At 33.4% G+C, this 15,286-nt stretch overlaps 1 protein-coding gene across 1 annotated transcript; it reads left to right on the top strand.

The window, feature by feature from the left end:
• Window positions 1-485: 485 nt before the first annotated feature.
• Window positions 486-14,973, top strand: LOC126810840 (polyphosphoinositide phosphatase). The gene is made up of 14 exons (XM_050536145.2): window positions 486-518; window positions 723-856; window positions 1,657-1,773; window positions 2,170-2,305; window positions 2,460-2,518; window positions 3,013-3,179; window positions 3,801-3,942; window positions 5,501-5,559; window positions 6,808-6,952; window positions 9,184-9,270; window positions 10,211-10,391; window positions 11,216-11,295; window positions 12,743-12,829; window positions 13,027-14,973. Exons 1-14 carry the CDS (start codon window positions 495-497, stop codon window positions 13,202-13,204), a joined length of 1,596 nt encoding a protein of 531 aa, XP_050392102.1. The 5' UTR covers window positions 486-494; the 3' UTR covers window positions 13,205-14,973.
• Window positions 14,974-15,286: the final 313 nt, after the last annotated feature.

The following is a 15,286-nucleotide window of genomic DNA, read 5'->3' as shown; positions in this document are numbered from 1 at the left end:
AATTATACTTTAACTTTTACAGTGGACAAGAAAGATCCCTATGCTGATATTGCTGGTTTACATTTTAATCAGATATTAAAAAGATATGGTGCTCCTATAATAGTATTAAATCTAGTCAAGGTAAATTAGGGTGCTCCTATGATAGTATTAAATCTAGTCAAGGTAAAGTAGAGTGCTCCTATATTATTATTAAATCTATTCAGTGTAAAGTAGGGTGCCCCTATGATAGTATTAAATCTAGTCAAGATAAAGTAGGGTGCTCCTATGATAGTATTAAATCTAGTCGAGGTAAAATAGGATGCTCCTATAGTAGTATGTCTAGGCAAGGTAAAGTAGGGTGCTCCTATGATAGTATTAAATCTATTCAAGGTTAAGTAGGGTGCTCCTATGATAGTATTAAATCTAGTCAAGGTTAAGTAGTGTGCTCCTATGATATATTCAAGGTAAAGTAGGGTGCTCCATTAAATCTATTCAAGGTAAAGTAGGGTGCTCCTATGATAGTATTAAATCTAGTCAAGGTAAAGTAGGGTGCCCCTATGATAGTATTAGATCTAATCAAAGTAAAGTCGGGTGCTCTTTATATGATATTACAAAGTAGGATATAGTGCTACTGTTAAAAATATTAAATAAAGATGGAAAATTAAAAGTTAAATTAGAATATAAAAATACATATGAAGTAGAAGAAGAGACATCATGATATGTCATTTGATATTTATTTGTAGAGAAGAGAGAAAAAACGACATGAAAGTATACTGAAAGAAGAATTAATGGAGACTATAAAATACCTGAATCAATTTCTCCCCCCACAGCATGTTATACAATATATAGGATTTGATATGGCTCATGTTAGTAAAAGGTTAGTTGATATGAAGATATCTGTTAATGTTGTATTGTGCAATGTCCCATTACCAAAATTTCCATACAAGTATTCAGATAATTGACATAGATTTGATTTAAACTGTACATTCATTAAAACTATCAAAATATTTATGATCATACTTTAAAATCTTAATTGTATCTTGATAGAAAATGTACGTTGGAATAATTTATACAGGCATATTTTATAATGCATAATGTATTTTTATATGCCCGCATTTAATAAGGAGGTATATTGTCAACACCTAGGTTCGTCTGTCCGTTCAAAGTTTGCTGGAATTGGTAAAAAGACTAAGCTGTACTGCAGCTGTCAGGGCCAAATTTCCCACATAGCACACTCCATGGTGTATGCCCGTCTTCCTTAGTCCTGTCAGTGCAGAACAGTATGATGTTAAACCCCATTTCATATCTTCAAAAGTTTATTAAATTGGTAATTAGGAAAACCATATCAAAACTTTTAAAGCTTGTGAACATGATACAGCATGGATGAACAATTTGATGGTGGTGTATTTCAAAACAATTTGTGATACAGGTCAAAATTCTTAATTGAAACATTTATTATTCATTGTGGCATGAAGGAGAACCCTATTGAATTTCCAAATTTCAGAATGTAAATGTGGAAGGTATTTTATAAAGTTACTTTTCCGTTTTTGCTAGTGCACAGTTGATCTTCACATTTTGTGGTATTTGTTGAAAATTATTTTAGATTGAGCATAGACTACTTTGCAGCTGGTGGGTGTATAGCAGCCTGACACAAGCTATATCTATGTTTATTTGTAGGAAAACAGCTGATGTCTTGGTCAGATTGGAAAAAATAGCGAAATATTGTCTTAGGCAGACTGGTTTTTATCTTCAACTTCCCTCCGATCATCAGGGTAGTATTCAAAATGATAAAATGTAAGCTTTACTTTTCAAATCTAGTTTGATCATTGGCTTTTCCTTGCAATCAAAGATATAAATTAGGACTTCGGCCATTTCGGCAAAAACTTTTTAAAAAACCTATTGTATTCTTTGTTTTTGATTATTTATCTATATTTGTGATTTTCTCAATACCTACTCATTATATGAGATTTTAAATACCATAATTTGCATGTCAATGCCAAATTTGCTTATAATGTTGCTTTGTCTCCTCCAGACGTTTTATTATCTTATTGTAACTAGAAATTATCTACATTTTGTAAATAAAAAGAGATAATCTCTCCATGTTTAATCAAATCACTAACCAATTTCATTAAACAGTGTACATCATCAGTCTTCATTAATTATTTTGTTAAACTGATGTTATTATATTAGGCTAAAAGGTATAAATGGAACCTGGTCTAAAAACGGATGTCGTCAAAATGGTGTAGTTAGAACAAATTGTGTTGATTGTTTAGATAGAACTAATACAGCACAATTTGCTGTTGGAAAATGTGCTCTAGCATATCAGGTAACACTAGCTAGTTTATCATTAATAGGAAATCTCATTCTGTGAACACACATAAATAGAAATAATTCCAATAACCTTGATTGTATGGAAATATATCTAGATACCTTTACAAAGAAATTCACATTTATTAATATTAATATGATATCTATTTTAGTTATATGTATTAGGAGTACTGGAAGATCCAGAATTAGATTTTGATAGTGATTGTGTCAGGTAAAGTTCAATAAACTAGACTATACAGAGAGAGAGAGAGGAGAGGAGAGGAGACAGAGTTTCAGGACTAACATATGGTTCAATTTAATCTCAATAATTTGCTTGCGTGTAGGGGGTCTTTAGCAGTGAGAGGAAACCGGAGGACCAGGAGAAAACCCTACTTCTTGTCACGTAGACTACAAAAAGAAAATGAAAAGTGCATTGTTACTTTTATGTTGTCACTGTTTTGTTACATTTATATGGATGAAACTAACTGATACACATATAAAGACTACAGAAAATGCGTTTCTTTACATGCAATTTACTTTTTTCCTTAACAAACCTACCGCAAATGTGCTATGTATCTTATACAGTCTAGAGTTTTTAACAATGAACCTTATCGATTTACCCCCACCCTCTCCTTTTTATGTAAATTTTGTTACAATGATAGGAGTTTTCAAATATTTTTGAGAAATTGAATTTCTGGGTATTTGATACTATTTTTTTTAATACAGAATGCTAGAGATGTTATATGAAGATCATGGTGATACAGTAGCTCTACAATATGGCGGATCACAGTTAGTGCATCGTATTAAAGGTTATCGTAAAATTGCTCCATGGACGGAACATTCCAGAGATATAATGCAGACCTTGTCTAGATATTATAGTAATGCTTTTTCAGGTAGGTATCTGTTCTAATTATATGTTTTACAATGATTTTTCTTGTTATTTGTAACAAGTGGTGTGGCAAGGGTTCTCAGTACCCAGGGTCAAAGACATTTCATTTGGAATCCACACTAGGAGTCATAATTTTGGACTGTTGTATCTGGAAAAAGTGGAGGGTAAAATTATTGATTATCAGGTAATATAGCCAGAGTTTGCCCCTTCACATCTGCACCCAGGGGACAACTACCCCCCCCCCCCCCCTTACTCCCACCCTGCTATGCCTCTGCTATTTATCAGTTTTAAAATGGTAAATGTGCTAATTTAGTTGTGTACTTTGTATTGTTTTAAATATAATTTTATTATTTTTAGTTTGAGTTATACATTTTCTTTTTACCAAATCGATATATCTATCTCCTCGCCACATAAGCTCACACCAGGGATCGAAATCACAACCGCAAGCCAGAGGTGACCAGCCAGCTAGAGGTCGAAGCCGGACACTCTAGACCACTAGGCCATCCCCCCCCCCCAACACACTGGTCTTAAAGGACACATATGTATAGTGTCATTAGTCACAAGCACCTGTGGAGGATCGTTACTCATTTTTGTATATTTTAATGATGATTTTTAAAATTAACAGATTTAGAGAAACAGCAGTCAATGAATTTATTTTTGGGAGTGTTTACACCACAAGAGGATAAACAGAATATCTGGGAATTATCTACTGATTATTATTTACATAATAGAAATTGTACAAAACTTGTCCGAAATACAAACAAATTGTAAGTTTTTGTACCCTTATTGATAATATATTATCTGTATAAGAATATCTGAAAAACCATGAGATAAAATATGTAAACATAAAGGGCCACATATGAAATAATCAAGAATTAGTCCTCTTGCAAGATAGGATCATACTTTAGTTCTATGAAATCAGGCCTGGAAATAACGGTTTTAGATGTACCTGACAATATGTCAGGCACTGATGAAATAGTTCCTTGACATTTTCAACTTAGTGCCGGACATGTATTAATGATATCAATTAAAAAGACAAATCAGACAAAATGACAAGCAGCAGAGGTTTAGTGCCTGAATCTGTGTCTGACATTGTCTGTGAAAGGTGCCGTGTTTAATATATTGAAGTGGTTAAACAAATGGGTGACAACAAAAACTGGGCTAAGTAGGTATTTAGCAAGATTCAACTTTCTTAGACAACTCCCTGACAGTTCCTGTCACCATCAATTTCTGGAAGTAGATTACTGGTGTCCAGTCATCTCATGCACAGATTAGTCAAATTAGATAAAATAATGTTGATGAAAACGGGTGCCCACATGAAACACTTAGCCAAAAATTTCCTGATATTGGATATCAGAAGCCCATCCTTTCATGGTAAGATAACAATATCAATGTTGATTTAAACTGACCAGTAAGTCGTGTTTGTGATGTCGAAGACTGTAGATGATATTGAGTTAAAGACTTGGCTCCTTTAAGTAACATGTTTTAAAATTCCAATACATGCACTTGAAATTTTACAAATATAGATAAACTAACTCAAGATACAACTCTATGGAATACAATTAAAGATACGTTATGTAAGATTTAGATGAAGAGCTGACCATTCTGGCTATAATAGCTCAAAAATAGATAATATAAAATGAAAATATTGAAAATTTCATTTGAATTACTTCGTTCTGTGCCAAGTTATCACTGTTTGTATTTTTGACAAGATGTGTGCATAGTGGTAACCAGGGCACCGGTATCCCATTTATAAATTAAATTTTTAAAAGGCGAACCTTTCTAATCTAGTTACAATCTCAAGTGTCTGATGCCATCATGAGTTGTTTATGGTCTTGTTTTGTTAATAAATGTCTAATTATTAGTTTGTATAACATTTGAGGCCTAAAGAAAGACCTGCAAAAAGCAGATTTACCTCTTGCATAATGTATATTTAATATTGATTTCTGAGTGAGGTTTTGACTACGATTATTTAGCCTTTATCAAAGCAAATGATACAATTAAAAAAATGATAAGGCATATGTACATGTAAAAGAACTTATTGATTAATGAACATAATATGCCACTAATTGGGGTTGATCATTGTTTGGTAACCCAAGACAGTTTAGAGTAATTAATTATTAGGGCACTAGATAATTGATTAGAAGCTTATCTCTCTTTCACATAAAAAACGTCTTTGGGCTGGCATGTTGAATTATATGTTTAAAGAACAGAGAACATTTAATCGTGTTTGAATAGATTAAAATGCTACTGCTTTTATAAAATAATTTCCTCTTTTGATACTGTCTGTAAACATATAGTGATTGTCATATATTTTTTTCACAGATATTCTCAATGGTGGGATACATGTATCATACAACATCTTCCTTTATCATGTGAAGAAGGTAATTGATATTGACATGATTTCACTAGAAGTGGGTCTAGAATATTTTTTTATTTAATTTAAAATGTTTTTTTTTTTTAAATTTTAAAGCTATTGAATTGAAAATGGTATAAGTAGTTAGGAAATGGAATAAATAAGGAAAAAACTAACATTAAATTTTTTTTTTTAAATTTGTTGCCAAGGTAACACATTTTTTTTTTGAAAGAGTATGAAAAAACGTAGGTACACCATATCTCTGACACTAATAAAGATAAATGTCTCATTTTTGGACTGCTTATTCTTTAATGATAACTCTAAAACCAGACAGAATTTTTCTCTATAATTTTTATACATGTAGTTTCTTGGAAAATGGTGTTCAAAATATTTGCCCCACCACAATATTTTGTCTTTGGAGAAATATTTTGATAACTTTTGAAATATTAATGATAATTCAAATTGCTTTTAGTCTGATTCCGTTGTAGATGTTTGTTTCTATATCCTGAAAATTTGGTGAAGCTATCTTAATTAGTTACAGAGATGTGGTGTACCTACATTTTTTTATACTTTTTCCTTAGAAATGTATTACCCTGGCAACAACTTTCCCTTGTTTATTACATTTCCTAACTAGTTGTACCATTTTCAATTCAGTAGCTTTAAAATTAAAACAAATTTTTTGGGCGATCTGCTGTTTCTCCATTCTTAACAAGAGAGAGAGAGAGAGAAAGCGAAATGGGATTTAACCTCCCCTCACACAAACTAGGTCATTTCATGACTAACATAATATGGTTCAATTTTATTTCAATAATTCACTTGTGCGTAGGGGTCTTTTAGCAGTGGGACGAAACCGGAGGACCCGGAGAAAACCCTTGAGGTTGGATAGGCAAACCTACTCCTTGTCACATGCAACCGGGGAATCGAAACCACGCCAGTTGACTCAATGACAGACCTTAAGATACAGTGCGCACATGCTAACCATTGGGCCATCCACCCCCCCCATTCTTAACAAACAGCTCAGAACAACTTATAACAAAATATGCAATTGTATATACTGGAGGTCCTGTTTTTTAAGCAACACATTTGTTGAATAGATTTAATGTGTAGATTTAAATGACACCTCCATGTTGTTGTGATCAAATGAAATCGATGAATAAAGTGACAAAAATATGTTGATGCACAGGAGCATTGATTGTTCTATTTTAAGCGTGACATTCAATTTATAAAAATACTGGTAAACTAACATGTCATCAGTACATATTTTCTCTTTTATTAGAAATGAAAACAACAGAAGAATTGTTTTTAATGGTAGAAAGTAATGACAGTGATGAAAGACTGAATGAATTTGCTGAATATTATAAACCGTGGACATTCACAGTATTAGAAGAATTAACTTGTTATAAACATTCTAGCTCTATTAGGCATGTTATTATAAAGCTTAATAAAATAATATTGAAAAGAAAAATAAGCTAAACAATACATGTCTAGATATATAATTTTGCAGTTATTAACGCTATAAAGAAAGGAATATACCATTTAAAGGGACAATAACACTCTTGCTGTCATGACAGCTCCAGAAAATAAAAAAATAGCCTTATTCTAAGTACTAGATGTTTTAGTGTCCTACCTGTTGTGTAAATTATCCATTAAATCCTATTTTACTTGTCCAGAGGGTTCAAAAATATTTTTAAATCCAAGTCACATTTGAAAAGCTTTACGTCAGGCTTTTCAAATCATTTAGTTGAATTTTTCTAGTGTTTTAAATTAGGTGTGTTAAGATGAAATTTGTATCATCAATTAATTGGAATATTGTAAAATAGAACAATTTGTTGACCAGAATAAAGATTGGGACATATTATTGAGTTACATACAACAAGAGTGGTATTGAGCCTTTAATCAGAACAGTCTAGAAAAACAGAAAGAATTATTATGATATTGGCATGTGGTCATGTATTGTTGTTGGCCCCGTCTGTTCATCTGTGTGTTGTCAACAATTGGTTATGGACTCTCTAGTTATTATACAATTGACATGAAATTTATACGGAATGTTTACATTTACGAAGGATCCTATTTAATTTCAATGATTTCTGATAATTACAATCCAAGTTATATGGTCCTTGACCAATTTTTTAAATCTTGTAGATGCTCTAGAGGCTATATTTATATTCAGATTGACTTAATGCACAGATTTTAACTACATAAGACCAAGAATCCTGTTGATTTTTAATGATTTCTGATAACCACTGATGAATTTTTATACGCCCACATTTTCATGTGGACGTATATTGTCGTCGCCCTTGTCCGTCCGGACGTCCGTATTTCTGGACGTCCGTCCGTCCACAATTGTTTGTGGACTCTCTACAGGTCGCAATTCTTATCTGATTTTGACGAAACTTGAAATATAGGTTTATCCCCAAAAGATCTCGGCTGCTTTCGATATTGGCATGTATCGGATCGAAACTTCATGGATTATGGCCCCTGTTTGTACGAAAAATCACGTTTTTAGCTTGTTGACCCTATAGAGGTCACAATTTTTATCCGGTTTTGTTGAAACTTGAAATGTAAGTTGATTACCCAATGATCTCGGTTCCTTTCGATATTCACGCATATCGGACCCTAACTTCCGGAATTATGGCCCCTGATTGTACGAAACATCTTGTTTTTAGCTTGTGGACCCTATAGAGGTCATAATTTTTATCCGATTTAAAAAAACGTATTATTATAGAACCGTTACACCCTAAGGACGGCTGAGTTTGAATTTCGTGGAAATCGGCCCAAAACTGACAGACAAAATGGCCACCCTTTGTTCTCAAATAGCGTAAAAATATGGTATATCGAGGTTGTGGACCCTATAGAGGTCACAATTTTTATCCGATTTTGTTAAAACTTGAAATGTAAGTTTATAACCCAAAGATCTCAGTTCCTTATGATATTCGTGCATATCCGTTGGTAACTGCCTGAATTATGGCCCCTCATTGTACGAAAACATCACGTTTTTATCTTGTGGACCCTATAGAGGTCATAATTTTTATCCGATTAAAAAAAACGTTTTATTATATCACCGTTACACCCTAAGGACGGTCGAGTTCGAATTTCGTGGAAATCGGCCCAAAACTGACAGACAAAATGGCCGCCCTTCATTCTCAAATAGTGTAAAAATATGGTATATCGAGGTTGTGGACCCTATAGAGGTCACAATTTTTATCCGATTTTGTTAAAACTTGAAATGTAAGTTTATAACCCAAAGATCTCGGTTCCGTACGATATTCGCGCATATCGGACTGTAACTTCCTGAATTATTTTTTATTTAACCTTAACCAGAAGCATGTTTTTACCACAACTTTACCTTTAATGAGTTTTAGATATGTCTGTGTGATATTATGATTATATTAGCAAGGCTTCATGTACTGGAACAAAGTCTTACAACATCAGTGTTGATGAAATCTCCTAAGTGTAAAGACTTGAAGAAAAGAATTATTTTTTGTATCTAATATTTTATTTTTTATACTCTTTGTATCTTTACGTTTTTAAATAGACATTTTCAAAAATACAACTGCTTTAGTAGAAAAAAGATGATTGCTTTCAAGGATTTCTCAAAATGTGTTTGGAAAGAAAATTAATAATTCTTTTATGTCTGCTTATGTCCTTGTAGAAACATCATGCCGAAGGGAGCAAGAGACATCAGTCCATTTTCTGTTCGAGTAATTTCAAACCAAACAAGTGAAACAACTGGTTTAAAGTGAGTTTAATAGAATTACAACAAATTGACTCATGCTTTATGGGGTTGAGTATTATGAAATAGATCTTAATGTCAGTCTATAAAGAAAATTGATATGTTTTTTTAATTGGTAGTGCATATGTAATCCCTCCAGATCACTAACTAGATTTTATTATGTTTATGTTATTTAGTAATCAGTGCACTAATCCATTAATCCATTCAGTTTATTTCGTAGTTATTTTATTATTTGCTACTTGAAATACTATGTGGGTGTGGGTGTGGAATGTGTGATTTGTCTTGTCCAAATAATTCTCTTTTGGGTTTCTAATTAGTTGTTAACATTACACCATTCCAGAACTTTAATTTTTTTTTAAAGGAGCTAAATCGCTTATATTTGGGACCAACACATATAATAATGTAATATGAATGTATACGAACTGATTTACATTCAACCGTTTCCATTTTACTCTAATTTCAAATCAGTTATGTGCGGCGAAATACGCCAGAAGTCTCAATCGAATGGCAATCTCTAGCGTCTGGTTATTCCAGTCCACACCGATAGTATTTATTGCGCATGCTCTCCAGATAAGAACATGTCGTCACCGTTTGACATGACTGGTGGAATATGTCTAACCTCGTTCTTCGAGTCCCGTGTTACAAATTGCGCTAAAACACACTATGGTACACAATTCGTGTACCAATGGTAAAATGTTTATTTTTTCTTAATATTAGATATCAGAAGCCCATCTTTACCCGGTAAGATCACAGCATCAATGTTCATTTAAATTGACAAATTATTTGTGTTTTCGATTTCGAAGAATTTAGATGATATTATTTAAGATGAAGAAGTGTATCAATTGTGAAATATTTCTGATGAGTTATAACCCCTGGATTTGACATCTGATCCTTTGTTTAACTTTATTTGTTTTGTTGCCTGAAACTGATCTTTGTTTTATAACAGTGCTGATTCTAGATCCAATAATAAGAACCCTAATGTGAGTGGTAAAGATTCTACAACATCAGTAGGATCAGAAGGTAGTACTAGTAGTAGTGAGGACTCAGATGTAGAAGGAGAAGTATGTTTATCTGAAACATCTAATTCTGATGACAGTGATATCGATTTAAGCTACACATCTTTTTCAGTATGTTATCAAGTTATTATTCATAACATTTATAATTAAAGTCTTGATCCATCATTTAGTGTTATATGAACAGGCCCCGTAACTGGGGGCGGGGGCAAAACATTTTGCCCACCTGTGACAAAATTGTTGACAATAAAAACAATAGATATACATTGTCCGTCAATTTTACAACAACCCTGAGAACACTTGCCGCCCCTCTCGTTGCTCTGAGCTAGTTACGGCCCTGTATACGAATCCCTTGCATACTACAATATTGTGAAAGATGATTCTCTAATAGGAATATCAGTCCAATGATGATCCAGTTTATACAAAGATATATGGAATTGACATTTCATCGATCTATGCTGCTAGCTATGTAATAATAAGCCCGTCACCATTTTGTTGTATATGAAAATTTATTGGTATTTTGATTTTGTTTTATCAATTAAATGTTAAATAATCAATCTGAGTACATATTAGTGTGGATTAAGCTGTGGAAATTTGGTATTTTAATTGATGTAAAATAACAGATTTTGTGGCTAAAACATGAATATAATAATTATGGCCCATTGGTGTGTTTGACAGGGGCAGGATGGGGAGCAACCACAATGTAGTATGCATTCATCCAAATGTTTCCTTAAAATGTCTTTAGTGGAATGGGTATAAAAGAACAAATATTTGCATGATTTTTGGCTCATGGATTTACATTAAGTTAGCTAAATTGTTATTCTGTTACCACAAACAGGAACTCAAAAAGGAACAACCACAACCAACTTGTTTTTAACTCTGTATAAATGGCAAATATCAATGCATATTTTTTTTTCTTTAATTTTCATTGCTAATAGGATCTTTTTCCATCAATGAAGCAAGTATATAGAACTGATATTACTGAACCAACCAAACGTAACCAGAAGTTATATGAAAGGTCGGTTAAATAATTTGAGATAAAAATCTCAGTAAATCTTGTCCCTAAAAATATTCACCAATAAAGATATATTCCTGCAAGCATAATTAGATGATATGTTTGACTCTCTAAAGTGATTTATATAAGGAAATAGGATGCTGCTAATGGCCAGGATAAACCACTGTTGGTTCTATTTCCTGCTAACCACATCCATCCATTTGTTGTATAAATTGACTACAGAATGGTGGTTACATTAGAAAGTGCACATGGGCTACCTGTGAAGTATATGGAAAGATATGATGTTTTGGTTAACTTTAAATAGATTTTTACACATGATGGATGGTTGGTAGGATTAGGACCATGGTGGAAATATGTATTATGTATTATGTAAGAGCTAAATCTGTCTATTGTAGGTCTTTTGTCTGACTTCTAATGTTATATAAATTATTATTACACATATATTTACATGATATGACAAGCCCAGAATTAACTCTCTAGACCATCGGATAGCCGAGATAATGAATGGATTAAACCATACACACCATATAATTGGTTAATGTTAAAATAGATTTCACTCAATAAAAGGACTGACATTCATGGTACTTTACAATCAGCTATTTCTTGTCAAAATTTCATACACTCATAATATTTCTAAGAATAAAGAAATTTGACGTAAATCTATTTTTGAACTATACTCTTCCAAAAAAAGTAGGGGATATTGAAATTCAAATACCTATGCAGGTTGTGATATGATAAATAGTCATGAACACTTGACATGCTTTGAGAGTATGTTCACAGTTGAAGAACTTATAGCCCCAACAGAACTACTGAGCTGCATGTGCGACACACAATAGCGCCATACATGTGGGAGGGGTTCATTGTCAAATTTGACACTTCAAGGAAGGGTTGATGAAAACTACCGCGTGCTGGTTTGCTTTCCTATCGCTTCTTGCATAAGATTTACTGTTTAGCGTATCTTTGTTTTAGTGTGTTACGTTTAATTTGATTGGGAGACGTGTACGTCAACGTCAACCGACAACACTGCATGGATTGGACGTGGCACTGCAAGAGGAGTGTGCCAGATTGCCCCAAATCGTGATTGGACGGTTGATTAGGAGCATGCCACGACGAATTGATTTATAAATTATGTCTGAGGATTGGTGGAGCTATCACTCATTATTAAGACAAAAATCAAAAACGTCCATTTTCACTTTTGACAGTGTATCTCTTTGAGAGTGAAATGGGACCGTCAGATAAGCCGCCCATATGAACTGTTTATGTTCATGTGTAGGCAATTGGCCTGTTATGAACATACACTGGTTACCTCTAATAAAAACAGCAGTGCATTTCCGCAGTTTTATATTGTTTCTGAATATCCCCTACTTTTTTTGAAGAATATATTATATCTTCTTTTGATAAAATGTAGCTTTGTCTTTTTGATCCAATTCAAATATTTGAAATTATAAAGGTACGTTGAATTAGGAAGTGTAAATGACCAATTAGAAGAGACAAGAGAACAGTCCCCATGTTCTCAACTTATACCATCTATTGAATTGTAAGTTGTATTATTTTCATTCATTTTAAGTTTAACACAGCTGGGGTGAGGTGTCAGTAATTTAAAAGTGGAAGTATAAACAGGTTTTCATTTTGTTCTAATTGGATGTATATTTATAAATTGTAAATTTGTCTGGCTAATCAGTTTAGTGTTTAGTACAGTCTTATTACTTGGAGAATCTGCGTCTTTTGTTACAGATTTCCAATTAGTGCTTACAAACTTGACAGTTCATTCCATGTTGAAATTCCACCAATTAGTCGACATTCTAAAGATATTTACCATTCATATATAGAGAGAGGAAAATATGGTGCTGGTCCACCAACAGACAAAGACTATGCTATGTATCAGAAATATGTTGGGGCTAAATACTCCTGATGTAAGAGGCACTATATAACTTATCTTGTACATTAAAGAAATATACTATTATTATTAAATTTATTATATTAAATCCCCCACCAGCAAAAAAATAAATATAAAATCCAACCCAACAAAGTATATACTCAACCAGATGAGGTTAGATACACCATTATAGTCTGTCTTTTATGGTAGCCTATATTGGTTCAACAGAGCTCACTTTCTTTGGTAGCATGTTTTTTGTTATATTGTTTCAACCTAGAGGACATATAAATGTTTGATGGATTGGTGGTGCAGGCTGCTGACAGTCTAACACATGCTAAGATGATTTTAACTGTCACTGCTTGAGGTTGTTTTCAAGAATGATTGTCTTTTCATCCCAATTTAACCAGAAATTCAGCAGTGATCTACATTCTAAAATAACCTTCCCTGGTTTTTTGCAAAATGGTCAAAAAATTTCTGCTAGCAACATGTAATAAGGTTGGCCTACCATGCTCATTTGATAGAGAGAGAGAGAGAAATGGGTCATCTTGGGACTAACACATCGTTCAATTTTATTTCAATAATTCGCTTGCTCGTAGGGGTTTTTATAAGTGGGAGGAAACCAGAGGACCCGGAGAAAACCCACGATGTTGGACAGGCGACCCTACTCCTTGCCACGTACAAACAGGGAATCGAAACCCCGCCAGTTGACTCAATGACAGACCGTATGATACAGCGCGCGCGTGCTAACCATTCAGCCACCCAATCCCCCTGCTCATCTGATAGTTCATAAAAATTTTAAAATTTCAGATGCCCACATTGATCACTGGCATTAACCATTGCCCAATTTAGATAGAAATCATGGGTGATTGTTTTCATTGGTCCACTAAGTTGAAATCTGAAGACTAATTATTGAGTCCTACATAATGGATATGAGCCAAGTTCTAAACGCATTGTATTAACAGACTGAAGCCTATACATTGAAGCAGACTTATTAAGACTTTGTGCATATATAGGTGGTATTGTAGTATTAGCGACAATATGGTAGTATTGTATTTTAAGTACAAATAAGAGAATCATATGCCTGGTTTCACTCAATGTTAAAATCTATGTTAAGAATATTATATCACTGTATTAACATTATCATAAAATTTTTGTAAATTTAAACAAATAAGTCTAAAACAATGCTGTTAACTAGCCCACATGCTGTTTTTGAGTGGCATTTATATATCAAATAATCTGAGATCTCATGCATGCAAATCCACATACCAAAGTTGCATCAAAATGGGATGAAAAATGTAGACTCTAATGTTGTACACAAGGAATTGTAGAATGTTGGACAGAGGTGACAACAATATAATTATGTCCACATTAAATATGAGGCCATAAAAATGTCTGTTAGTCGTTAGTGTATATTTGATGTAGGATTGTTGTCAATTCCATCAACGTCTTGTCCATCCGCCATGTTTGTATACACCAGCGTGCCTCCTCCAAAAACAAGCAGATGTCAGATAAGAAGTAGCTCCAGAAGGCCCTTACTATAGCTTTAAACATACATTATGCAAGAGCTAAATCTGTCTATTGCAGGTCTTTCTTTAGGCCTGAAAAATTATTAATTAGACATTAATTAACTTATCCAGACTATAATCAACTCTAGATGGCATCGCTAGCCTGCGATCTTAAGTGGATTGTGAGCCGATTTACTGCATAACTTTCCTTCTCGATTAAACGATTAAATAGATAATCGAGACTATGCTATTGCCTTGTACTAATCCCTTTGTAAATTATTGGCAATAAAATATGTTTAAACCATCATGTAACTGATCGGCCAAAACATTAAGCTAACTCTAATGAACAGCTACGCATGTAGCTTCATGGATTAGGCCTATGGACCCTGATTGTACGAAAAATCATGTTTTTAGCTTGTGGACACCCTAGTACAGGTGACAGTTTTTGATGAAACTTAAAATTATGTTAAAAACCTAAAAGATCTTGTTTCCTGTCGATATTTGTGCGTATTGGACCACAATTTCCTGGATTATGGCTCCTGATTGGTTCGGCTAAATCTATTTGTTAAGGCCAGCTCAATTTTCGTCAAGGTCGCTGGGATGTAAATAAGGT

The sequence above is a fragment of the Patella vulgata genome, chromosome 2 (genome assembly GCF_932274485.2).
Source record: "Patella vulgata chromosome 2, xgPatVulg1.2, whole genome shotgun sequence".
Classification (NCBI taxonomy): Eukaryota; Metazoa; Mollusca; class Gastropoda; family Patellidae; genus Patella; species Patella vulgata.
Note: the sequence above shows the minus strand (reverse complement) of the source record. Positions and strands in the feature narration are given on the sequence as shown.